This window comes from Nanorana parkeri, unplaced genomic scaffold (genome assembly GCF_000935625.1).
Source record: "Nanorana parkeri isolate BGI_ZX_2015 unplaced genomic scaffold, ASM93562v1 scaffold281, whole genome shotgun sequence".
Taxonomy (NCBI): Eukaryota; Metazoa; Chordata; class Amphibia; order Anura; family Dicroglossidae; genus Nanorana; species Nanorana parkeri.
The window spans coordinates 525,903-551,664 of NW_017306549.1; the positions used below are offsets into that span (position 1 = coordinate 525,903).

Sequence of the window (25,762 nt, forward strand, 5' to 3'; positions counted from 1 at the left end):
AAACAATCCCCTGTGTGATAGCAATTGGAGGTGACAGGTTCTCTTTATTGACCCTGTCACCTCCAATACAGGAGTTCTAGCATAGCACTGTGCTGGAACTCCTGTGACAGGTGAGAGAGAAAGAGCACAGCTTTTCCCCACAATGACACCGCTGCCGCCCCTCTGTGCCCTGCCGCCCCGAGGCCGGGCCTCGGTGGCCTTGTGGGGAATCCGGGCCTGCATGCAGCAAAATGAATTGGCTGCTAGTGCTTCCTCTGCCTCTCCCATTCTGAACTCTGCTGTGCAGGGATTGCAAGAGGCTAAAGCCAAGTCAAATTCAGCTGCTTATAAAAATGCACTTATTTTATTCATTTTTTTAATAAACACATGAATTAGCGGTTTTATATCTGTCCTTGGTACAGCTTTGCATTTTTTACTTTACTTTTTTTAATCCATTTTTTCTTTCTGTAAAAAGACATCAAATGAGGGACTGATTTTAGAGTAGGAAGTGGTCCAGAATAGCCAGAAGGAGCTTCCGCAACACTCAGAAGTGGCTGCTTTTTTGAAAATGCTTGTAGTAGACCTTTTTTTCTTTTTTTTTTGTATTCCACATTATCAAACCATGTCATTTTGATTCCCCTTCTGGATATACCTTGATTTTGAAGATTATTTTAGAGTGGCATACATGGAGCTTTCTTGATAACTTCTTATGTAAGTCGAATAAGACTCACATTGGGATGCTATAAAAACACCATAAGGTAACATCGTAGTAAGTGGCAAGCAGATGGAGATTACCTTCAACAAACTGTTTGCTGAAGTTGTGAATTTAAATCGTACAATAAATATGTAAATGCGGCTTTCCTTCTCTACAACACCATATTGTCTTAATGTATAACGGATGAAAGGGATCTGCCACACAATCCTTATTGTTTCTCCTAAAGTTAGACATCTCGTTGACTGTGAACCTTAAATGAACCTTATGTTTTTCTGCCGGATTGCAGACATACAGCAAGTGTCTACACTCAGTTAATTACATAATGCACATATCTCATTAAATACCTCATAAATAAGTGGTTGAAAATAAAACAGTATACTATTTAGAATTACGATGAATCATTCATAAATATTATATTTTATAACCACCATTTGTACTAGTGTAAAAATGCATAAGCAAATACCATTCCTGCAGTTCCATAATGAAAGACATATTAGTTGTATCTTTGCATGATGCGCCAGAATAATCAGGAAATATAGAAAGACTTGTTTAAAGACGAACTCTGGGGGGACATTATTATTAACCCTTGCAGTGGGGCTACCCCCCGCAGTGAATAGTATATTAGTTGTATCTTTGCCTGATGTGCCAGAATAATCAGGAAATATAGGAAGACTTGTTTAAAGAAGAACTCTGGGGGAACATCATTATTAACCCTTGCAGTGGGAGCTACCCCTGCACTGCAAGAGTTAAGTGCTCGTTTTGGTCTAGGAAGGAAAATAAAGATATATTCAACTGATCCTCTGAGCCGGCTTGCTCTTAGACCGGTCCCTATAGCCTCTCTCCCCCTCTGCTGCAGTGGTCTAAGGTCCTGTAAATCATCATGTTCTATTCACAGTGTATAGAACTTGAGGACACCAAGGGACAGAACATCACTTTAGCAAAGGAGGAGACAGGCAGAAGGGACCATTGTCACAGCCGGCAAGCTCAGAGGATCAGGTGAGTATAGGGTGAGTTTAGAGTGAGTGAGGATAGGGTGAGTGAGGATAGGGTGAGTGAGTTTATTTTCCTCCCCAGACCAAAAGGAGCTGTTAACCCTTCAAGTGCAAGGATAGCCATGCATCAAGGGTTAATAATAATTTTCCCAGGATTCTGCTTTAATATAAATAACACAGTGCAAAGACACATTAAATGTTGGTGGCTATGGGCTACTACCAGTTTTTGCTTGGTGGCCAGTGTTATTAAATTGCTATATTATTGTAAGTAGGTAATAGTAGATGTTGAGTTTGATTGGCTCTGTCTATGGCAGCTCAGATAAGCATAAAGGCGGACATGATTAACTCAGGCATCTAGAGATCACCTAAACACTTTACAGACAAAGTCTTAGTCTGTTTCTTTAAAAAGCACACAAAGCCTTAATAGAAAAGCCTGTTCCATTTCAGCCTGCTGCAGAATGAAACTCTTGCTCTCTGTATGTAAACAGTGGTCTCTCTACAGAGGTCCAGCATGCCCCCTGCTAAATTAGAGCCAGCACTCTCCAGTCAGCAGGAAGCTTGAGATTTGCTGTTTGGAGAGCTCTAGATTTATATCAGCAGGGACTGTGTAGTGCCTCATTTGAGACACTACTGCTTCTATACAGCCAGGATCCCTCTTTGCAGCATGCTGACAGGAAACATGATTTTTTTTACCAAGGCTGTGCCTGCCTTCAAAATAAATTGAACTGTAAGACATTTAACACTTTTTTTTTGATGCACTTAAAATGAAAAATAAGCTGATTACAACTGAAAGTTTAATTAAGCTGTAATAAGCTGTAACTTTGCGCTTCAATAGATGCTTTGCATGTGCTGACATTATTTAGAAACCTAAATGCTGTGTTCTGCACTGTTCTACAGTAAGCATAAAGGTCAGTTACAGACAGGTTAGGGTGATGGCAGCAGTATTCTGAACACATAGAGGACTGCCATCCTCCTGGCATTTTTGCCCCCATTAATTCATTTAAATGGAGCTTTACTTGCTTCGGAGTCCTGAAGCAACCAAACTACATTAATAAACCACAGTGCTGTGCTCTATAAATGTTGTTTTAAAAGCAGCAGTATTCCCACTTTCAGGCCATACTGTTGCTTTATGACTGGGCCCTATAGAGACTTCAAGCAGTGTTTACACAGTTCTCAAAGATAAGCGCCCCCCCCCAGGGGGTTGCATATACAGTATGTACAGTATGTGTAGTGAAATTTCTAATTATGGGCAAACAAAGCACAATTTTAAACAGAAGAAAAAAAAAAAACAGAAACCACATGATATGGTGAATATTAAGAAAACACTGTTATTTCATAGGTAGAAATTAGTATCATATTATATGTTTGCATTAAGGAAAGGATTGGTTTAGCTGAATAGTTGGTAGTCACGGATGATCTTTGCCTTTGAACGTGACCATTTTGCATAGGTTTCTTTTTTCACCTAAAAGGCTGCATGTATTGTAGAAGTATAAATGCCATAATAAAATATTTAAATTAAAATAATTTAATAATCTCACACCAACTATATACACCAAATGATACAGTTTAAATTTTTTAACAAACATCGTTGATGACTAAGTTAGGCTTAGTGACTCATTGACAGTTTGTTGGTCATAAGATAGAAAAACAGTGGTGTAATAAAGGCAGTAAATGTGTGCCCATTTTTGACCAATAAATTGTGTGTTCTCTTAGCCTCATCGAGGAATAGACAAAGTCATTGTCAGGTGTAAATTGGCTATGACTTAGCTGTTATTTAAAGATTACATTTTCTTCTGATCAAATTAATAGATACCATTAATTAATAAGATGAGGGTTTCTTACCTTTCCTTGTCCAGTTGCTTGCAGCATAGCTTGTGCAGTGTTTCTGACACTCTTTGGTGCCCTATTATGAACATTATCACTGTGCAACTAATGACAAAACTCCTAGCAAATTCCTTTCTCAAAGTGATGATGCAACACCAGCTCACTTTTTAACCATCAGCTTGTCCATTGAGTCTTTGCCCAGGCGTGTGTTCTGATCCACCAAGTGATCTGCAGTTGTTCCTGTATTCTGTGTATGGCTCTAGCTGACTGATCTCCTTGTTCCTGACTCTGGCTATTGTTTACGTTCATCCTGCTCTCAGTGTTCCTTGACCTGGTTCGGCTGACCTCTGGCATAGCACTGATGACATCCTTGACTTTCTTTCTCCAATGTTTTTTGCCGTTTATGTTTGTTGTAGTTTTCATTAAATTCCTTTTATTTTTTAAACCTGCACTTCTGGTTTCTTGGTTCCCTAACAGTACGCAGGGGCCATGAATCCTGACAGTGCAGGTTTCCCTATGCTACCCACATTGGTCTCTAGGCTGGATCAACCTGATTACATTATTATTACATAGTATTTATATAGCGCCAACAGTTTGTGCAGCGCTTTACAATGTAAGGAAGACATTACAATTACAGTACAATTATAAATATACATATAATAAAGCCTATTTCCTATTAATTAGAAATAGAAAACATATTAATTAGAAAACATATTACTGTGCATTTCAAGCTAAGGGCGGAGATTATATATAATCTTTATATACAGAGCATTATATATTTTTAGATACATAGGAAACATTACATATTTATATACATAGTTATAGAATCTGAATAATATTCATGGCTACTTAATAAATATTTGTTGGAAATGATGGCTATGTTACATTTTGGCTACTTGTAAAAGATGACAATGTTTTGTTTATTGAGCATCTTGAAACCATTTCTTACAGTAACAATTATGTATTTTGCTCTAACAGGTTGCCAGCCAATAGTTGTCAAATATCTACAGTGGAGTGATATTGAATCTATGATTGCAGTGGCCTTCTCCTGTGTGGGTATCCTTATCACCATGTTCGTCACATTGATCTTCATACTTTACAGAGATACTCCTGTGGTTAAATCTTCCAGTCGAGAACTTTGCTTTATTATACTAGCTGGGATTTTCCTTGGTTACATATGTCCTTTTACACTGATAGCAAAGCCCAACACTACATCCTGTTATCTGCAGCGCCTCCTGGTTGGTCTCTCATCGGCCATGTGCTACTCGGCTTTGGTAACCAAAACCAATCGTATTGCTCGCATACTAGCGGGAAGCAAAAAGAAGATCTGTACTCGAAAACCCCGTTTTATGAGTGCCTGTGCCCAAGTGATCATTGCATCAGTATTGATCAGCCTGCAACTAACAGTGTTAGTCTGTTTAATTATCATGGAGCCTCCAATGCCAATCGTGTCATATCCAAGCATTAAAGAAGTCTACTTGATCTGCAACACCAGTAATTTAGGTCTGGTGGCTCCTCTTGGCTATAATGGACTTCTTATCATGAGCTGCACCTACTATGCATTTAAGACTCGCAATGTTCCAGCTAATTTTAACGAGGCAAAATACATTGCTTTTACAATGTACACTACCTGCATCATCTGGCTAGCATTTGTGCCCATTTACTTTGGGAGCAACTACAAAATCATCACCACTTCCTTTGCTGTCAGTCTTAGTGTTACTGTTGCTTTGGGCTGTATGTTTACTCCCAAGATGTATATTATTATTGCAAAGCCAGAGAGAAATGTCCGGAGTGCTTTTACCACTTCAGATGTCGTACGCATGCATGTTGGTGACGGAAAAACTCCTTGTAGATCAAATACATTTTTTAGCATCTTTAGAAGAAAGAAACCCAGTGCCGGGAATGCAAAGTAAGTACATGGGAAGTTGCCTAACCCACATCATATTCTTTTATTATCCAGGAAATATTTTAAAAAGTGATTTACAAAAAATATATTTTATTCAGTTGTCAGTGAATTTATGTGATATGTGATATAATATGTTTTTTTTCACATCATCGTGCCCAGGAAAACTAAATAGCATATTTGAGATATTTTCACTACTTTGGTAAAACATTTTTTTTTAAATCAGTTAGTTTTTATTAAGAAATTTTGGTATTTTTACAACAGTGTATATAAACAAAGACTTTTTCCAAAAGTACAAAAAAACAAGTGATACAGGTTGAACTTATTGAGAAGTGCAAAGCACTAAAATCACCAAATTTTGTAAAACTTTTAAATAGTACATAGAAGGTAGGTTCATGTTTTAAGAACATCATATTGACTATAGAAAGGAGTTGATCTACTAAAGGCATTTTTGAATAGCACCACAATATACCCCCAGAACGTACTTGCATTACAATGCACAGTGTACTGCAAAACATTTTATTGCTTGAGGTACGTCACAGCCCATTAAATTTGAATAGGGTGCCTAATGCAATCCTCCGGGACATATGCATTGTGGCACAACACATGCATTGTGGCACGGTAATTCCAGTTGTAAACGGTCCCTTAAGGTAAAACTGAATGTAATAAAAACGTGCATTTTTAAAGTAGAATCTTAAAGTGTATTTGAAGTCAAAACTCGTTGTTTTAGTTTTGGATAGATTAGGGAAGAATAAAAAGCCCTGTCAGTTTGTTTTTTGCAGTCTGTATTCCTTTGGAAAGCTTTCTCCTCACTTCATATCACAGAGAAGCAACATGAAGTAAGAGGAAAGTTCTACAAAGTCAATTCCCCATCTTTTGTTGTAACAACTCTACAATATTGGATTTCCCATCACTTTGTGCTTTGATGGGAAGTTTTTATTACAGTCTTGACAAAGACAGCAATAAAAACTTAACAGGAGTTCCAAGTCTTCCCTATGGATCAAAAAATGAAAAATTACGTTTTGGATATACAAACAATTTAAAGTGGAATGATTTCCTCCTATCCTTCTATCTGACAAGGACCTATTCCTCTCTGTTTACCTATTACACCTTCCCCAAAACCTTTAAATAATTGTGTTTGCTGGGTTTTTAAACCCCACAAGTGTGCCAAACCTTTTTTTTGGGGCTTTACTTCTCTTTTGGGTTACAGGAGAACATTTACTAATGTATCCCAGTGACCCAAAGTCAGCATGTATCAGGCTATTGCCTGCTATATGCCAACAGTGCAGAGCCACTCTGCAGTCAGAAGGGATCCTGACAATATTGTCAGGATCCATCTGATGACCTGTTTGACAGCTGGTGCTGCCAATCTAGAGCCAGAGCCAGCTGTGCCTGCCCCTCTCCACTCTTTTCCTCGAATGCGTACTGGAGGAACAGAGAGGTCAGAGGGTAATCCCTGCGGGGAGCAGTGATTGACAGTCAGCTGTTTGCATGTATTTGCACAAGAAGTGGACACATGGCGGGAATTTCTTTAAACTGGAGCAGACAGAATCTGGAGCAGCTGTGCATGGCAACCAATCAGCATCCCTCTTTCATTTTCAAATCTTAACTGAACAAACTGAATAGAGAAGCTGATTGGTTGCCATGCACAGCTTCTCCAGATTTTGTCTGCTCCAGTTTTGATAAATACCCCCCATGGTGTCCCTGTATGCAAATAATTGTATTTCCAGGGCCGCTCATCTGTGCCTAACCACAGGTAATTGCTTCATGTGCAATTACATGCACATGAAGCCCTGGAGCAGCCACAGTTGATTTCACTTACCAGTACCTGCCACAAAAATACGCTAATGAGGGTTGGTCGGATGTCCTCACGAACGAAAAAATCCCATCATGTTAAGCTGTCCCTACATAACCAAACATGATGAGTTATGCTGTCAGTATGTAGCAGAAGGGAATGTCAAATAAATAATTTTGGAGATGTTCTAGGCAGTCTTTTTCTAGTCTCCCATTGCAAGAAAAGTTGGATGACTTGTCAAACAAAGGCTTCTTATTTAAAAACCCCATTTTACTTTTTAAAGGACCACCAACACAAAAAAAAAACGTATTGTATTCTGCTAACTGCGTATGAGAATATCCAGTAAGTTTCTTTCTTTCTTTTTTGTTAAATTCACATCCCTATTTTTATATTTTCCCCACATTGACATGAAGACTAAACTGTCTCACAAAAGTGGTAGTGACAGGGACCAGCAGTGTTGGAGCAATTTTAGCAACTGTGTAAAACCAAAAGCAACCCCTGTTACTATAAATTTTGTTAGACAACCCAAATATCAATGTGAGAACAATATAAATGTGTATGTGAATGTGTACTAAAAAAAAGGGGTTGACTATATGAATACTATCATACAAGTATTAAGCAAAAACAGTTAACAGTTTTTTGACCAGCTGGTCTCTGGGCAAAAACAAAAAACTAGCCCACGCCACCCCTCTGACTAATCTATTCCTTAAAAAAAGCCCTATATTCTTGCCTGAATATTAAGTCACATGACAGTCCAGCTTCTGAGTCTTCCATCTTTAGGTCTGTGGTGTGGGAGGTGCTCATGTTACTTCATGGTGATGTGGAAACTTCCAATTTTCTACAAGTAGGGTCCAACAGCAGGGTCCTAAAGACTTTAAGTGGTGTAATCATTATGCAGACCCAGATATCAGAGGCAGATCACCAGTCTCCACTACTGGAAGAGTTGCTGCAAAGGTTTACATGACTGTAGACTCATGTAAGTTAAAAAAAGAGTGTTATAACACAAGGCCTTTAAATGATAGTTTGGCTTGCCTTTCTTGCAATGGGTGTTGTCCTTTAGTATTTCTTTTAAGAAAATATTTATTAAGCTCTGATCTGGCAGAGTATTTTCTAATTTTGCTTTACCAGTGGAGCTATTTAGTTTTGAGATGATGTTCATAAAACTTGAAAAAACAGCTTTGTACAAATTTATAAAAAAAAGTTCCTTGTGAGTTTTATACATATACCTACATGCAATTTATTTATATATTTTAAAAATAATTCCACAACTTGAAAAGACAGTGCTTGAAATAGTTTTCTCTAGTGCTCCAGGAAATTCTGTCTGCAAGTCCTATATCACTGCTGTGAGGTTCACACATAGTAAAATGCAGTGTTCAAGCAAGTCACTATGAAAGGAAGAAATAAGCAGAGAGGGGAAAAACCTTACAACTATGTACACATTTAAGTCAAGCAGCATAGCGACATTTATAGAAAAAGTATGGTACATAACCTCCATTAAGCAGGCCGACTTGGAGCCCAAAAAGGGTCTTTTGCATTTATCACCCAATTTAATTTTTGTATCTTTCTGGCAACATCTTTAATCAGTTGTGTAACCACCATACTCAAATACTTTTTCTGATATAGAAAATACAATTATTTCCAAATCTTGGAATTGTCACTATTATTGCTAAAAGCAGTGATAAGATTTTTTATTTTTAACTAGCATCTTAATGAAGATGAACGGGTCTACAAATTCATTAGCTTCCTCAGAGGCAAAATTAGCTAACATCACAGTAAGTGCATATGTCCCAGAAAGCATTGTTGGGGCTGCTTAGCTTTGTGTTACTGTAAAATCTGTCTGTTTAAGCTTTTTTTTGACAAGTGTCCCAGATGACTTGGTTTTTGTCTTACATTTGGTGACATGTTTATCTATTATATACACAGTTTTGCATTTGTCACCATTTCAGTTCACATAAATCATTTAATACACATAGCATGTACGCCATTGTTAAATGGAAAAAAAATGTAAATTGTTATTTTCCTAATGCTTGCACCTTAGTGGAAGATGGCTTTTATTGATGTTTTTGCTATTCCAGTCTTTGACCATACAAAAGATTAAACATGTAATCCTGTAAAAAAGAAAATGGGAAACAAGTCTATGATGACCAATCAGGCTTCATCCTTTATTTTCCAGAGCAAAATAAGCAAGTAATTGGTTAATATGGGTAATGATCCAAACTTCTGTTTCTATGTTTTTTTCTCAATTTTTTTATAAGACCCCTTACTACACCTGCATTCATATTTAGTATATTAACTGAATAATGTTACTCAGTAACAGAAACTACAGATATTATTACTTGTTACTTGAGGATTTTACACCACAGGGAGACTTTTGTTCTATATGTGACTGAGTGGCTACAACCTACTAAAAATACAGCTCGAGGCTAAGAATAAAATGCTGCTAAACTGTGGAATTCTCGTGATATCATTGTAGCTAACAAGGGGTGTTTTCGCCACACCTACATGATATTTTCCTGGTGATTTTTTGAGATTCAGGAAAATATTTACAGTCTAAGGAAAGATGATTGGTAAACCATGTTAATACAAGAGCAAACAGCATCATTTAGAAGATTCCATATATACATTAAGGAATAATAAGGCGTGTTTACATCAGTCAGTGGCAGGGAAACAAGGTAGCTTGGACATCCTCTAACTGCCTAGTACACAAAATGAGCACACAAGTTGATTTCATAATTGGTTAATTATCCCAATGTTAAAAGGACAGTTGTACTAGCTCTTACATTTTGCTTCAGGTACGGCTGTGTTTGTGTAGACTGCAAACCCAGCCTTAGTTGAACAAAGTGAGTTCTTCCTTGCCAATACACACTGCACAGGCACACTCAGATGCTTACTCCAGGATAATGATCAAAGTTTTTTTTCTTAACATATGACCTCCCTTTTTGATATCTGATCTGTGATATCTAACTGAATTTATCAAAGTGGATCATGACATTCAAAATAAACTCACATGGTTCACTAAATAAGTGAGGCAAACAATGTTTGTAGTGATTTTAGGTGCAATACAATTGGTGTTTTGTGATTTATAAAGGTTACACTGAAACACAGAATACAAGACCACAAACTTACTGTCCTAGATTTTTTTTAAGTTCTTCCTTCTAAATTGCAGTAGTCCTAAACACATAATCAGTCACCAGAAAGTGCAAGCATCAGACTGCATTACATGATCCAACCCAGTTGAACACATATCCCTTTTTTTAGCAATGTTAAATTATAGTGTTGGAATCAGAAACAGATTTTGAATAGTGCCCCAGCTGCAAAGGCTCTGTAATTCGGAAATGAAGTCAGCTGAAAGGATTAAATTGCAGCTTTGGGATGTGGTTTGAAATTTCATGGTGTTATTCAAAATAACATATATATATAGCTTTCCAGTATCCATCAAAGAATGTAATACTAAATATTAAACACAAGTTCTTATCAGTAGTGAGGACATCAGAACATTTTTTTATTTTGCTAAACCATACATTTTACAACTGTTTCTTGAAACTGATAACCTGTTTCTTTAAAGGATAACTAAATCCAAGAACAAAAATTAAATATATTGCAGCTTACCAGTCCTTAGATGTGCTAGTTGCATTTGTTTTCTGTTATCAGCTAATATATACAGAAAAGTACTGTTCCTGTGAGCCGAACAAGAAACATAAGATAGTGTTATATTTTATCTGTAAACTACTAATCTCCCCATCACTCATGTAATGGAGATGAACAAAGGCAGACATGTTTAAATCCAGCCTGGGTGGCAGCTATGGCCCCCTGCACAGATACATTACAAATTTGGAGAAGTCAGTATAGCCAGGAAAGGAAAGGAAGTGCGTAACTCACAGGATTACCAGGTGAAAATAAAGGAAAAAAGAACTAATGCAGCGAACTCATCCAACGACTAGAAAAACTGTAATGTTTAAAATTTTTGTCATGTGGTTTAGATTTTTTTATTTATATAACATATGTTTTGTTAATATGAATGGTTTACATGAATACTTTCTGACTTGATTGATGTCTTTCCTAAAGTTTGAATAATTAAATAATAATTCACCAGCATATCTAAAATAATAACATGGGGCCCCATCAAACAGTAAACAGTGTGTACTAATTAACCATATATTAGATCTCTGTACTATAACCAGTATACCAGATATCTATTAAAATTAGGGTTGCACAGATACCAAGTACAGTACTCGGTACAAGTACGAGTACATGTACCGATACTTTTGAGCTCCAAGACTAGACTAGAGAAAAATTCAAAAGTTAGGAGGCAGCTGTCATTTGTAAGGAGCACACAGAGCTCCTGGGATTTGTACATCTCTGTTTTAATGTACGATTTTGTTATTATAAATATAAATAAAGGGATGCACAGATACCAGTTTTGCGAGTACGAGTACTGGTACTTCCCGAGTACTTACAAGTACGAGTACTGATAAATTTTTGTTTATTGTGATGTGACAGTTTTTCTAAAACAATACAGACTAATGATTTCAGGACAGTGGTGGAATGCCAGAGCCAGGTCCCAGCTGCAACCGCTGCAACCCTGGTAGTTCTCATGAAAATGCCAAGTATCTGCACTGGTACTCGAAAAGTATCTGTGCATCCCTAATTAAAATTACAATGATGAAACCAAAAACATTATGTAACAGTCCAGTCCTGTTCCAGGTTGCATTATCATAACTACAGCAGTTGTGGTTGGTAGGAAAGTCCAATTCATCTACTCCACCTCTCCCCTATAAGTCATCTGAGCAGTGGTGAAGTGCAGTAATAAAATCCTCCAAGTGGAAAACTGATTCTTAAAACATAAGATCCAGGATGCATACATTACCCACAGGATTACCCCAGTGGATAAGTATAAAAAGAATTGTAACAGTAATTTCCATGTTGCAAATGGTTTACAGGGGTCCCTTTACAAAATCCTGCTGATTTCCACGTGTCTCATGCCATCACAGATCCTTCCTCTTCTCATTTGGTGGCAGTGGGGGGCAGCCCTTATTGCTGCACTAATGGGTACTCAACTCACATAATAACATGTGAGCATCATGCAGTGCAGTAATACTGGGTTTCCTCAGGCTGCAGGATTATGTGATGGCCAGCATCAATTAGTTCGCTTCCTTCTCCAGCAGTTGAGAATTGTAGCAAAAGCTGTTTATTTATTTATTTATTTTTTACTATTACTGGACTATTCAGTTTTATTTTTCTTTTTTTGGCTGGAGTTCAGCTTTAAGAAATAGAAGTTCACCTTGTCCTTAGGAAATGTAGAAGCATAAAAATAAAAGTGAGAAATGAAATACCAAGTATTTAACATAAAACTAGTCAGTTAGAGGTAGCTCCACAGGAATCCAGTTGGCAGCATCATGCATCATTTAAGGTTTCCACTGCCTTATTTCACTATTCCTTAAAATATTTTTCCCAGCTGAGTTCTGTCAGAAGCCTGGCTAACACATCCTAGCTTTACCTTAAATCAAAACTGTTAGTCCTTAGGAGTGCTGCATTTCTACCATCATGTTCTGAGACATAATAGAAAAGCTTGTATTCCTTCAATCTGCAATACAGGAACGGGGGTGGCCATTATGTGTAAGGTTCTGATGCATCTACTGTAAATTTATTTTTTCATTCCTGCATTACGTTAGCTTACTTTTTCCAGACTGAGTTTGAGTAACCATTCATCTCTTTTTGCAGTTCAGTATTGAACATATTAAATTTCAATTACAACACCCAAACTCAATATTCCACTCCTATACACACACACTAGGTACTTTAAAAAAAACATTATTTTGAGGGGTGAATATGTGAAGGATTTTCTACTTAGGATGTGGCTGCTTTTTAAAGTGTATGTCCACTTTTTCAGCCAAATTGGGATAACACCTATTGTATACTTGTTACATGTTTCTCATTCACTTAGCATAACTTAAAAAAAAATAAAAAAAATTGCTGCTTGCATAAAACATTCTCAATTTTCAAATAAAAGTGTTTCTATGTACTAAATTGTCCTCTGGAATGCAAGGGGGTGGGGAGTATAATATTTACTTTAAGTAAGTCGTAACCTAGAATTGATCACCGTCTGTCCTAACAAAGAGTTCAAGATCTAGAAACTTGCCTTCTTTTATAGTATGTTAATGATGGGGAGTTTAGTCTGTCCTAAGTCTTTCTATTAGGACAATCAGAGTTTAATGTTAGTGAAATTGAGGCCTGCAAAATAGAGATATCTAAAAGGTGAGAAATATTTAAAAAAGTATGTTTAGATATGCTGTGTATAGGAAAACATAACAAACGTATTGTGGGGATTTCTCAATTTTGCCAGCGAAAGTGGAAATACATTTGAAAGAAAACAAATTGAAAGACCTTTTGTTTTGATGCACATTGGCTGTATTTGGCTGAATTAACTCAAAAAACAAGGTTCAATTGGGTTTTAAATATGATCATACAGAACTCAAGAAAAAAAATTAGTGCACTTTTAACAGCATGTTAAATTTGATTTATTAGCAGTGCAATGATTTTGCTAAACTGATTCTTTGTTTGAGTCTCTTGGAAACAGAGTTCTTTGCATATGTCTACAATAATATGTGCATAGAACCACAGAAACAAAAATGACCATCATCAAGTTCATCAAATCTACCCCTTTTTCACCTGAGGATATACTTATGTTTATCCCAAGCATGTTTATAGTCACTTATTATTGAGTGATTTACTACCTCTGCTGAAAGTCTTTTCCAAGCTTCCACTACTTTTCCCATAAAATAATACATTCTAATGGTACTTTTGAACTTTCGTCCTTGTAGTTTGAGGTCATGCCCCCTCATTCTTCTCAGCTTCATATTGAAATAACGCATAGAAAACTTTTCTCCCTCAAAGGACAGGTAAGGCAAGAGAAGGAAACATTTTCTGAATTCATTAAAACACTAAAAACCCTGTTCCCTAATACAATGCATATTAATTCATATCTTCAAAATGACATAATTACATAGTTAGTTAGGTTGAAAGAAGACACATGTCCATCAAGTTCAACCTATGGAGATATGGGGGGAAAAAAAAGAAAAGAAGAAAAGCCTAAACAGAATGTTATGCCCACAATTACCCAATCCCATAAGGCAATTGGATATTCCCTGGATCAACATTTTCTGATGCTTAATATACCTATAAGAACTCGATATCCAGTAATATTCTGTGCATTTAGGAATACATCAAAATCTTTTTTTAAACAATTAACTGAACTAGCTAGAACTAGCTCCTGGGGGAGTTTATTCCACATTTTAACAGCTCTAACTGTGAAGAATCCTTTCAGTATGCAAAGGTTAAACCTTTTCCTCCAGACGCAAAGAGTGCCCCCTTGTCCTTTGCAGTGACCTTAAAGTGAATAATTTGACACCAAGCTCTTTATATGGACCATTTATGTATTTATACATGGTGATCATGTCCCCCCCTTAATCGCCTCTTCTCCAGGGAGAACACATTCAGGTCAGTTAATCTGTCCTCATAGCTGAGCTCCTCCAATCGGGAGGCCGAGTGCAGCGCAAGAGTGCAGAAAAAAATAACTGGTGCAATTTAAATGGAAAAAATAAACACAAAAAGACAAAAATAGAGCAACAATGTGAAAAAAAATATTTTGAATCAGGTCAAAATTGTTTACCCTGACAAAAATATGCAAAAATAACTGTGTTGGTCATACACAAAGTTTCAATCTGGAAATATACCATTTTCAGTTGCTCTCTCGAACTTGCTTACTTTGTTATGAATTCATCATACAGCATTTGTATAACCAAACCACTTAGAACACTTTTTATTGTCTGCTTATAAACTTTATCACAATTTCAAGACAACTATGGAAAGGATTGGAAAAACAGGAATTAGTTCATTTAAAGCTCTTCTGCATTTTACATAGGGTTGCATTTCTCAGTGGATACATAATTTTCTTGCATACACAACAAAAATGTAATTATGATATAACACAAAACAAGTTAGATGATGCTTTTTCAATCTAAATCAAGTCAGATGTAATGATACAGCCAGAATTTTTCTAAAATTTTGCAAAACTTAGGATATGTATTCGAAGAGGGGATTTTGCTTTAGGAGTAATAATGAAATATCATTAAATGTATGTTGATTCACAATTAACAAATGGCATGCCTCACTTGTGCTGACTTGTGTATGCTTCTGTAAACCACATAAAAGTTTTTTTAAATGTATATATTTATTGCATGTTTCATTACTGCTATGGGCAAATGAAGTGAGCATGGATTGTAAGCTAAGAATCTCATCCTTTGCTGTGCTATGATGAGCCAAAATTCCATTACTGCATCTGTGTGATTCTGTTTTGCTTCCACCAGTTTCTGCTGCAAAAAAACGACATTCATGGAAATCAATATAAAGAATTTTGCAAAAATCATATATGAATTTAAATTTATGATTCAATTGAACATATCTAATGCTACAACAAGAATAAAGAAACATTCTGCATAATGTAAAGTAAAATAAATACAGTATATGATATTGATTGTTTTCAGAAATCAATTATAAAAGTTTTCTTTTTTTCCAGATCACGTTTTGCTTATGTAAAAGAACAAATAACTTAAAAATATGCTAAAATGCACTTAATTTAGTTTTGTAATAATTGTTGCTGAACATTATGTTGCATTCAATTAATTAAAGTGCCATTCTCAAAATGCAACATGTTACTAAATAAATTACATTCTTAAAGCTGAGCCACAATCAGTACCTAAAAATAGCTGCAACACTGAAGAAGAGGAGGAAACCTTTTTTTCTTCAGGCACAGATTATATAGAACGTCTGGACTGAAAGCTAAGTAACAGAATCGCTTTAAAAGCAGCACTTTGCCAGCCTAGGTGTAATCCTTTTGTTTTAAAAGAAAAGTACTGTGGAATAAAATAATGCCACATTAGGGCCCATATAGTATATGATTTAAAGCAGACATTGCACTAAAAACACAGTTCCGCTTGTTTACTTTGCACTCCCATTCCAAAATGCAATGAATTAAAAAAAAACTATAGTGAAAATAGTTATTAAATATACTTACCTTAGCTATGGTGGCCGTGACATCACGGTCCTTCTTATGAGATCCCAGGAAATTCTGGGTAGTCCAGTTCTCACAAAAAGATACTCCTGCACAGCACTGGAGCATCATCTGATCAGATTTGGGCTACCCAGCATTCCTCAGTTGGAAGGAGTGTGACGTCACCTCCTGCAGTAAAGAAGATGGGAGTAAGCATGTTTATTAACTTTTTTCCTTACAGGTATTATTTTTTATTTATTGCAACATTTTGGCAATGTGGTGTGGCCAAAATTAATAAGTAGTTCTTGCTTGTAGTATAGGGTTGACTTCAATCTACTATTATAAATCTATACGTTGCATAGCATTAAATGTTCCATACAATAAGATTATAATTTTTTTGCTTACTATCTTAGTATTTTAGGTTTAGATAAAATGTAAAAAGTAATGGGCCACTCTAGTTTGTGTATTATTTTTCATATTTAAAATGTAGAAAAGAAAACCACAGCAACCCAATACATCCTACAAACAGACCATTCATTTACATATTTTGCTACTTTTGTTTTTAAGTTTTAAAGTTATTATGTGCATGCTATTTATTTAAATGCATCCATCTTTATTTTATTCATAGTTCTAATGGAAAGTCTGTGTCATGGTCTGAACCAGGTGGAAGACAAGTACAGAAGGGGCAACACATGTGGCACAGATTATCAGTACATGTGAAAACCAAGGAGACCGGGGCATCAAATCAAACAGCTGTAATCAAGCCTATAACCAAAGGCTACCAAGTGCAGAGCAAGAGTCTCACCTTTTCAGATACGAGCACTAATACATTGTATAATGTAGAGGAGGAAGATGAAAATGAGCCAGCAAGGTTCAATCTTCCCAGAAGCCCATCCATGGTGATACATAGGCGGTTGACCACAACCCCACCACCTTTTCAAGAATACGAGGAAGGGTCAAGATACCTGTCAGATCAAGTCTCCAAGAGCCTACCTTTGCAAAAGTCTATTCTTGACCAACTTCATGGAGTGATAAATAAATTCTCTACTGGAATTCCTGACTTTAACTCAATTATACCAATACCAGGACCAGAGAATGGAGTTGACTCCATCTATTCCACTCAGCAAGTGCTTCCACTTCAGATGGCGGCTTTTGGTGAAGGTGTAGACTCCCCCACAGAAGAGGTGGAAAATGAAAAATTAAACCTTATTCAGGGTTACATGTATGATAACACAGATTCTCCTGATGAGGACCTTGTTCCGAGCAAATTAGCACTGGAAGACTCACCGGCTTTGACACCTCCTTCCCCTTTCCGGGATTCAGTAGCTTCTGGCAGTTCTGTGCCTAGTTCACCTGTGTCTGAGTCAGTGCTTTGTACACCCCCAAGTTTGACCTATGCTTCAGTCATGTTAAGGGACTTCAAGCAGACTTCATCCACCTTGTAGGCAAAGTTCTTTTTTTTGTACAAGGCAACACAGGGCTTGTCATCTGGCAACAAAACAGGACAGTTTTTAACACCGAGCAAAGCAAATAAGTGCCCTGCACTAATACTGATCTCTATGAGGGCTCATAACTCTTCTGAATTTTTACACTGTATTACGATTAAAAAATACAGTGTATTATATTTAAACAAGCACAACATTGTAGCCTACATCTATGGTGATATATTAACCTATTGTACTCATACTCAACAGTTTTGGTATACCTTCTCGTCCACCTAAGTTACATTTATCTCAGCAGACACTGATCATGGAACTTAATCTGGAAAATACCATCCTATATGTGAAATATTTGTATGTGTGTAATTACCTTAATGTGAATAAGCCTAGGTTTGTCCACTGATGATAGTTTATACTGTTTCACAGAGATATGTATAGTCAAATAATTTTCTGAACAAAATATATACATTTCACATTTAATTTATTTCTTATTCTATAAAAAAAGTTAAATTAATATATTATATTGCTGTACTTTGAATTCCCTTTATCGTTTAGAATTTAGACTGCATATGTATCCAGACAATGCAGTATATAATAATTGTTTAATTAGGTTGTTATTGCCTACAACCTTATTAATTCATTCAAGCAAGCCTTTAGAAAGTGTTTTAATTGTTCAATGTATATTAGTTCCGTTTAAAATAGGTCATCACACATTACAGTATTAGATCAAAGTTAATATTTTGAATATTTTTATATGTAATAAATAATATGTTCAGAGTTTTATTTATATGTTTATTGATGAGCTCTGTACCTAAAGTGGAGCTGCATTTGGCCATACTGTGCAAAGTAACAGGTTCACTTGCTTTATAGGACATAAGTTACATGTAGCTTTTCTCCATTTGCTCCCTCATTAAACAAATCCACTCTAAACAGGCTGGTGGTCACATGCTCCCTCACACCAGGAAATGCCAGGTATTTCGCCGGTGTGCTTTCGGGGGAACAAAGTGGCAGGGGCATGAATACCTTATTATCCATAGGGGTTAATGGATGGCACAGAGTTTGGGAATCTTTACAAAAAGATCTTTATAGCAACAGTGCTTAATTTGATTACAGGAGGCTGCAGGAAGTGCCAGTTATTTCGCAGGTGTGCTTTCAGGGGAGCAAAGTGGCAGGTGCATGAATACCTTATTATCTATAGGGGTTGTTTTACTAAAGGCAACTAGGCTGTTTGCTTTGCAAGCAAATTTGCACTTTGCAAGCAAATTTGCACTTTGCACTTGCTCAGTGAATGTATTGAAAATTTACTTTGCAAGGAATTCCCAATCACGAGCAAGCAAACTAAGAAAAAAAAATAGTTTTGCTTGCACATGATTGGATGATAGAAGTCAGCTGAACTTTACCTCATTCTCTAAGCTAAGGGATAATTTCCTTGCACAGTGCAAGTTCCCTTGCAGTGTGAACAGTCTATTTGCCTTTAGTAAATGAACCCTGTAAAAGGAGCCTGTTACTTATGCCCAATAAGGGCAAAGTATAGGTTTGCTTTAAATAGGCATATGTTGCCATGCAGGAGAAAGGTGCCATTACAATAGACATTAGATGGTTTTCCCTGAATCTGGCAGACTTTGGCATATTTACATGTCAAATGTTATGCATATGGCTACCTTAAGGTCAGAGCAGAAAACATTGGAGAAGATCTTAATTGGGAAAATATACTATCACCCCCTGTTGGACTTTTACAGTGGTTTTCTCCTAGAATAAGTATAAATCATTCTGGTGCTGGGGATTTTCTGTTCAGTGCAAAGATATGCATAATATGAGTGTCCCTGCACATATCTGGCAGATGGTGTCAACATATTCTAATGCAATGCTATGTCTATATCTAACAAAGTGTATCTGTAGGCATTGTTATTATATTTTTAGATAGAAAGGGAAGGGTTAGACTCTGTGAACTTTTAAATTGCTGTCTGTGTCCTTGTTGGGAAGATTTACTTCTCTATTTGTACTGGCGACCATTCTAACCATAAAAAAGGGGTAATCCAAAATGTTAAAGATGTCACCAGAGCAACAGAAAAGGGGACATCTTTCAGTGGGGACATCTGTTCCAGTGACTGCCTAAAGGGGGTGAGTTTCTCCTGTTTGAATCATTCAGCTGTGTGAAGGCTGATATACCTGTACCTGCTATTCAGGTCTGTTTAACCACTTCAAGACCAGGTGTTTAGACCCCCTTCCTGGCCAGGCCATTTTTCAGTATTCAGCGCTGCGGTACTTTGACTGACGTTTATTCCGTCATGCAGCGCTGTACTGAAATGAATTTTATACCATTTTTTGGACTTGCTTAGTATTTAAAACACAGCATATGCAATATGTTTCATATTAGGCTGATTAAAAAGAAATACTGTTTTACTTTACTTTTGTCCCAGACATAAAAAAGAACATATGTAAATACATATAAAACGTATACATTGCATTTCAATATCTGAAAATCTGTACAGATAGGGAAAAGCTCTACATTTTACATGTTAACAGAATTTGTTTTCCATATGGCATAAGCTATTTTGGTTACTGGTCTTTAAACGATAGCATCAAGTAGCCAGGGTGAACGTCTTTTTTTCATTTTATTTATTGTATATTGCACAGATTACAGGAAGCACCAAAGATCTATACATTTCTCAATTAATCCATATGCCCACATGCACAGAGTTTGGGAATCTTTACAAAACGATCTTTTTAGCAACAATGCTTTATTTAATTACAGGAGGCTTCTGAAGCAGGGACCTGCGGTCAGCTGACAACTTTTTCTTCATTCAGACCAACTTCTAACACATTAAACAGCAGGGAAAGCCTCCCTGCCTCCCTGCTGTGTGTGGATGAAGCGCTGCCTGTTAATTACAGGTGGAGCTTCATCGGGCTTTTAACAGCTATGTTAGGTTACACAGCAGCGAGCTTCCTCACTGCTTTGTGTAACCTAACATAATGAGGCTAGAGCTACAACAGCCTCTTCTTTGTATTATAGGCTTGAGCTCTGTGGTTGGTTACCATTGGTCCAAGCTGTCCAATAAAAAAAAAACACTGAGGACATCTATCTTGATGCCTCACCAGTGACGAGCAAGTGAGGGATAGGGAGGCTTCTCCCTTCTCCCTCCCTCCTCCACACATAGCTCGGTGACCGGGTTGGGGGTGGGGTAGGGGGAATGCCTCACCTAGCATGGACCTTACTGCACATCTCTGTTCTGCAGTTACAGCTATAAGTAGTAGTAGTAGCTATCAGTATAACTGATAAGTAAGACACCTGTCAACCTAAATAGAAAGTATGGCTTTTATATGAACTGTATATATAATTTTTTGCTTTATTATGGCTAAAACTAAAATGTAAATACTTTTTTAGCCAGGTATCTGTAAAATATTGCATATGAATATTTCATGTGTACCTATTTTCAGCCAGTAAATGGAGCTCTAGGCTCCTTTTCACATGTTTACCTGTCTTTTCGTAGCTGCTCTACTGGGGGAAAAGCCTGTTGTTTACAAAGCTCAGTAGTTTAAACTCAAATTTATAAACACAACTGAATGAGTTAGCGAACAAAAGTGGCATAGGTGAACATGAACAATTGTAGGACAACCCTTTATCAAGTCAAATGAGAAACACATAGCAGCATATCTCCAAAACCTTCGCATTCTTGTTGTTTTACTGCACACATAAGGTTTGGGTGAAATGCATTGTTTGGCAGGCCTTATACCTGAAACTACACCACCTGTATTTTTTCCATAGTGTTAAGACTATTTGTCGAGCCACTGTGATAAATCTCACATTGATGTCAACATACAGTTCACATTGAGCACATCATATGTTCTTGCGTTGTAATATCTGCTTGTGGCAAACATATTTTCCTGCTTGTAGGCTTTTGATCATTTGATTGCTATTTATATTATTGACGATAGGTAATGCAATTATTAACCATGTATACAAAGTGTATTTTAATGTATTGGCAAACATAACATTATTGGTGGGTATTTCATTTGGATAGCATTATTGCAGATCTGTATCCCGAGCAGACACTTAGGAATTTATTTATAAGTTTCACACAAGATTCACAAAACTTTTACGCAAGATTCACACATTTTTCATATTGGATTAAATTCGAAAAATTTAAAAAAAAAAAAAAAAGACCCTTTAATAACATTACTTTTTTAAGCATTAGCACACAAGAAAAAAAAGTGTGTATAGGAGTACTTAAACAGCAGAGCCACAGCTATTTTGTATTAAAAGCCCAACTTCCCCCCAGTGTCCCCTGCTGTTTTAATTTCTTTCTTTTCTATACAGCAGTTTCAGTTTCAGTTAGGTCTCATGATGTTCAGGATCCCCTTCCATTTAGGATCCTCACATGGACATTGGAGGTCCTCAGGGCAGGTTCACACCATTTTCCTCAAAATAATGTGAACCTGCCGCAGTTCCAGTGCATTCCAGACCAGACAAAATGAGACATGCAGTATTTTTCTGGTCTGGTCTGGAACGGACTGCACTGGTGTGAACAGAGGCCAGAAATAGCATAGGGACACATTAGGATGCATTTGGGGTCTGGAAACAATCTGGTCTGGTCTGGAGATGATGTGGTGTTAATGGGCCCTCAATTATGCAGATAGCAGTACAGATGTGGTAACATCATTGCTGCTTTGTGCACCATTACATTATAAGAATGTCTTCAGTCTTCCTGGTTGAATGATGTTGGGTGTAATTCCACCTGAAAGACTGAGGACATCTAGTGGCAAAATGGGATTACTGTGGCAGACAGCACCAGAGAAGAGGTGAGTATTGCATCCAAAGCTGTTTTTTTTTATTTTACACACTAGCCTTTTTTTTCTTTAAGGGCTTGCCTGGAGTTGGTGTTTAACAGGTTTCCACATTTAGTTAAATCAATATACCTTCATGGAGTTGATTTTCTATATGTGCAGAACACATTAATTTAGCTTACTTATGAGGTGACGCTGTGTTTAATCATCCAACCATGTACAGGGCAAAACTGTTTTTTGTTTCTTTTTAATTTCCTTGCACATGATTGGGCAATTCATGTGACTTAAACACACCACTAAACCAACTACTTTCCTAACTCAACCCCATGTCCCAATAAACTTAAACACCCCTGATGTACACCATGTCTTAAATGTTTCCAGAGAGCTTGCTTGCAAGCATTAATCTTTACAGTATGGAGCACTGCTTTGTACATTATTGTTCAATCACTGTGGGAACAAGAATTGCAAATAATGTATCATTGTTTTCTCTGTATATTGCAACTATATAAACTACTACTGATGATATGTATCACTGCTTTTTAATGTCAAGTTTTGTTTCTGACTTACATAGAGTTTAAAAAAAAAAGAAAACCTTTTTTATATGCAGCTAACATAAAATATAATTTTGTGTCTTACAATAGTTGATATAGCTGCTAATATCACACTTTTTGGAATACAGTGTGTGAAAATCAAGGTGTTTGCAATAAGTATGCATACAATTACAATGGTTTGCACAAATTAGCATGTACTCTGAAATCTTAGCTGTGAACAAAATGATTTCAATTTTGCAAACATTTTCACTAATTCTCTCTATGGTACCAGAATAGACTCCCTAAGGTTTAATGTGAACTAAAGTAATATATAGGAGTAGGCCACTTATGTCTCTCCAGATAGTTTTGAACTGGATTTACCAGCATGGATTTCCTGGTAGCTGCAGTTCAGAACAGCAGGAGAGCTACCAGGTGACAGAGTCTAATGTGAAGAAAATAGACCTTTTTACCTCAGTGCTGGCATTTTTGAATCTGTTTTCAATGTTGCATGTTACCTCTGCCTTTGTCTACAGCCGAGGACAACCTATTGTTGTAATATATATATATATATTTTGCCAAGGAAATTAAAGTGTTTCTAGTGGCATTAATTGTTAATGAACTTTTTATTGTATTACTGTGGTCCATTTTAATTGTTGCTAGGCCACAAATTACTGTATGATGTATGAGCAAGTGAATGAATGAAGCTAAAACTTTTATTGCATATACAATATTACAGCCATTAGCACATCAATGCTGCCATTTATCATGTCTATGAATGTGAAATATTTGCATTAATAACAGAATAAAAATTGGAAATGTTTTTTACTTGGTTTTCTTCTTTTTTTGGAGAAATTATAGTTTATTCAGTTGTATTTGATATACTGTAGGTTTTTTTTATGCTTACAATTCATATCGTTATTAAAAATATTAAAATGAAAAAGTCAAATAAGTTGTAATGGGCATATCTGAATGGAAGGTCCATGAGCAGATGCAAAATCCATCAATGATTAGGAAAACTTACCGTAATTCCAAAAATATATTCAATCACAGTATGTTCAAAGTCACTGAAAATCACACGTTTCAAATCCAAATTTCCCAAAACAATTAGTAAAAGATCCCCTTAATTTGATAAAGCAGGAAAAAGAAATCAATTATCAGATGAAAAGCCAGGTACCTAAAGCAACCAATCGGATTTCTTATTAGTAAAGTTAGATCATAAAAAAGTGGATTCTACATCAAATCCTGGAGAAAGGCTGTGCGAAGCAGGACAGGTCACACAATGAAGAACTCATAAAGCTGCAGACAACTATAAACTATGACCTAATTTTAAAGTGTATTCCACATTTGCAGCCAAATTGGGATAACACCCAATTTATATTTATTACATGTTCCGATTCACATAGCCTAAGGTAGGAAATTTAAAAAACGCATCTTGCAGTTTAAATTGCTTTTACTTTACTTGTGTTAGGGTTTCTGTGCTTCTTAAGGGCTAACATTTTTGCATGCTTCTCCTTCTTTGTAGTGTTAGGAGGAGTTGTGAGCGGTTTGCTCATTATAATTTGTAAAGTAGATTTGAGCACTGCCTGTCCTAACAAAGGGTTAAAGAATTAAAAAGCCTGCTTTGCATGTTAATGACGTTAATGAGAAAAACACAATCCTCAAATTTCAGTCCTAAGTCTTTCTATAGAACAGATCACTGTGAAGGTGCTCAGAAAAAATTGAATTTAGCAATTTTACCCGCTACAACAAAACATCAAAGTAAGAAGTATTTTTTTAAAATATTTTTCATTATGCTGTGTAAATAGGAACACATAACAAACATATACAGGTCTGTGAAGGTTCTCATTCATCCAGGTCATGGTATATCTGTAAAAAAAAATAGGTCAAAGCAACTGGACCTGCAGTATTTTTCTTGAAGATGTTTCACTGGTCATCCAACCAGCTTTCTCAATTCTGAATGTCTTCAAGAAAAATACAGCAAGTCCAGTTGCTTTGACTTAATTTTTACAGATAAACATATACAGGGGTTTTCTCAAATATGACTGCAAAAGTAGGAATACTCTTGAAGTTCTTGCTTCTGTATGTTGGTATATTCCACTCAGAGAAAGGTAACAATTATATTATTTTGTGCACTGCAGTCCTGGATTGATTGTCTCTATGACCCAGTTTGTGAACTCTAATAAAAAGGTGTCTATTATTTTCTTTTAGTAGTTGAGTCCTGAACTTCAGATCTCTCTTAATATGGCACAATTAAACCGTACTAGGAGGGTGTCAGTTCTAATATTGTTCATTGAAGATATGACTTGCTGCTCTGTCTTAATTTGACCTACTTTGAACTTTCCTGGAAATGTATTTGTTTTGTAAACTGGAGTCCTGGACTGGGTTGCTGCTCTCTTGGTTTGACCCTCCTAGTGCTAATTCTCTATAAAAGTGTTGATTCTTGAAAGAAGCATGTCTAGATGGTCACAACTTATCAAAACTTGCATGAATGCATAAACAATGACTCCATGGTTAACCGGATTAGACTTCTGAACCAGCATTTCAAAGGTGAAACCTTCTTTTTCAAGCCGGAGTGAAGGCTTCACTCTGGCTTGAGAAAGAAGGTTTCACCTTCGAAACGCGTCGCCATCAGCCCGTCAGCCCATCAGCCCGGTCTTCACTGATCCTCTGAGTGTCTCCTACACTCCACCCGTCTACAGACACCGCCCGTGCTGCAACACCCGCACTACAGGATTCCCCATCAAACGCCTG

The 25,762-nt window shown here is 36.6% G+C and overlaps 1 protein-coding gene across 1 annotated transcript in view; it reads left to right on the forward strand.

The window, feature by feature from the left end:
• GRM1 (glutamate metabotropic receptor 1) overlaps nt 1-17,845 on the forward strand; it is a 238,017-nt gene extending 220,172 nt beyond the window's left edge. The window contains exons 7-8 of the mRNA XM_018557364.1: nt 4,489-5,419; nt 16,886-17,845. Of these exons, the coding sequence (XP_018412866.1) occupies nt 4,489-5,419; nt 16,886-17,702 (1,748 nt within the window). The 3' untranslated portion in view covers nt 17,703-17,845. The remainder of the gene's footprint in view (nt 1-4,488; nt 5,420-16,885) is intronic.
• Nucleotides 17,846-25,762: the final 7,917 nt, after the last annotated feature.